The 2,172-nt window shown below is 65.1% G+C and overlaps 1 protein-coding gene across 1 annotated transcript; it reads right to left on the bottom strand.

Annotated features, from left to right (window-relative positions):
• Positions 1-205: 205 nt before the first annotated feature.
• On the bottom strand, positions 206-1,808 carry MNEG_16572 (hypothetical protein; the record flags this gene model as incomplete). Its single annotated transcript, XM_014034958.1, has 4 exons — positions 206-286; positions 549-968; positions 1,353-1,448; positions 1,671-1,808. 4 exons carry the CDS (start codon positions 1,806-1,808, stop codon positions 206-208), a joined length of 735 nt encoding a protein of 244 aa, XP_013890412.1.
• Positions 1,809-2,172: the final 364 nt, after the last annotated feature.

Genomic DNA, 2,172 nt, shown 5'->3' with positions numbered 1-2,172 from the left:
CTTGATATGTGCATGTTTGTGGTGTGAAAGGGCGCTGGGGAGGGGGTGCGGCAACAGCAGAGGTGTTGTGTCTTGGGGTCGGTCTCCAATTGTTGAGGAGTGGACGGCGACGGCGACAGGAAGTCACGCAAGAAAGGGGTCGTCCAGGCTGGCCGCATGCTGCTGCACGAGCACGTTGCGCGCGAAGCATGGGGGTTACTAAAGGTCAGCGGCTGCGCACCTGCATTGCCGTGGCGCGCTGCAGCAGGCAGGGGAAGGTGATGTGCGCCTGGGACAGCGGCGACACCTGTCGCGGTGCGTTGGTGCAGGGCAGGTGAAAAGGGTCGTTGCTTGGTGGTCGACACGGGGCCACGGCGTGCGCTGGTGTGGACAGATGGCTCCGGAGATGTGGGTGTGGTGGCGTGTGTGTGCAGATTGGCTGATAATCGGAGTGCAGTCAGCGAAAACCGGGCGTGGGGTGCAGCTTGCTCCGTGATCTGGTCTGTTCTGACGTTGACCTGATCTGTGTGATCTGATTATCTCATCCCACCTCAAGACCCCAATCTCACCATATCCACAGCCACGTCCTCCCTCACGGGCCGCTCCGGGAATTCAAAAGGCAGCGGCGTCACTGTCCGTGCGTCCTTGCCGCAGTGCGCCGCCACCGCCACCGCCCCCTCCGCCGCCGCCGCCGCCGCGCCCCCCGCCGCGGCGGCGTCCGCCTCATCCTCCTCCTCTTCTCCCTCGCTGCGACGCCCGCTGCTGCCCGCCTCCGCTGCCGCCGCTCCTCGCGCGCCCTCCGGCAGGGGCCCCGCCTCCGACCCCGCGTCCGCGGCGCCGCCGTCCCCGTCCGCGGGCGGCTGCGGCTGTGGCTGCGGCGGCGGCCGCGGCGCCCCCAGCATGCCTTTGAGCGCCGCTGCGGAGCCGGCCACGTCGGGGGGCTGCCTGGCTGGAATGCTGGCCAGGTACATCTCAATGAGGGGCAGGGCCTGGCGGCAAGGAGGTGCGGCGCGACGCAGGGGGTCAAGCAGCTGTCAGGGTAGGTGATCTTGCCGTGCTTATGCGACCGGCAGCCGGCGGCGTCCTTGGCGCCGCTGGCCGCGAGCAGCCAGAGCCCTGGAATCAGCTGTGCGCAGCACTCACGCCCCGACCGTGGGTTGAGAGCGGCCCGCGCACTCACCCGGCAACAGGGGCAATGAAGTGCGCAAAACCATAACATGCATGATGAAGACCTCCCCCCAGAAGCACACATGCATGCACACTCACAAACACACACACACACACACACACACACACACTGACACGCACTTCAACTCACTCACACGCACAAACACAAAAACACACGAACGCACATAACTGGACAAACGGCCTACCTGTGCGCACGAGAGGTTCCCTGTGAGCACCACCGTGAACTCTGCCGGGTTTGAGAACATGCCCGTGTGCATGGCCACTGCTTGGTGGGGGTCCACCTGGCGGGGCGGGCCCGGGGCGGGCGCACAGCGGCGCCAGGAGGCTCAAGGTCGAAAAATTGTGGCGGAATCAGGGGAGTTCGAGGGATTGGAGGGCCGACAGCACCACAACTTTCACTTGTGATCGGGGCTGGGCGATCTTGTTCAGGCAGGGGCGATCTTATTCAGGCACGGTTCCTGAACGCAGCTGGTCATACGGTGAGATGCCCCCCACCCCCTCACCTTCTCCACGTCCTCCAGGGTGAGGGGCTCGAAGTAGTAACAGCCGCCTGGGGGTTTCGCGGCAGGGGGAACGGCGGCAGAACGAGGGGCGATCAGGACGGGCGTGTGGGGCAGGAGGGAGGGGAGGGCAGCGCGCATTCAGGTGCGGGAGGGGCAGGTAGACGTTGTTGCAACTGGTCGCATTCCTGGGACGAGAGGCGCTACAGGAGCACAAAGCAAGGCTCATGCGGAAAAATCAAGGTGCATGCTGAGCTAGATTAGGAGGCAAGCTCAACGCAGCAATGCCAAGGAGCAGGCCCCAAGAGCCCTCATCATAGTAGCGGTTGGCAGGTTTGCAGCACTAGCCGCAGGCATTCGACTCGCCGCTAGGGACGCGAGTCGCTGTCCCCCTGCCACCCACCGTAGTTGATCTGCCGCACGCGGTTGTCGTAGGCGTGTGAGGGGTTGCGGCGCTGGGCCTCGATTGACTCTGCCAGCTGGGGGATTTGGGGGGGTGGGAGGG

This window comes from Monoraphidium neglectum (assembly GCF_000611645.1).
Source record: "Monoraphidium neglectum strain SAG 48.87 unplaced genomic scaffold scaffold06532, whole genome shotgun sequence".
Lineage (NCBI taxonomy): Eukaryota > Viridiplantae > Chlorophyta > Chlorophyceae > Sphaeropleales > Selenastraceae > Monoraphidium > Monoraphidium neglectum.
Note: the sequence above shows the minus strand (reverse complement) of the source record. Positions and strands in the feature narration are given on the sequence as shown.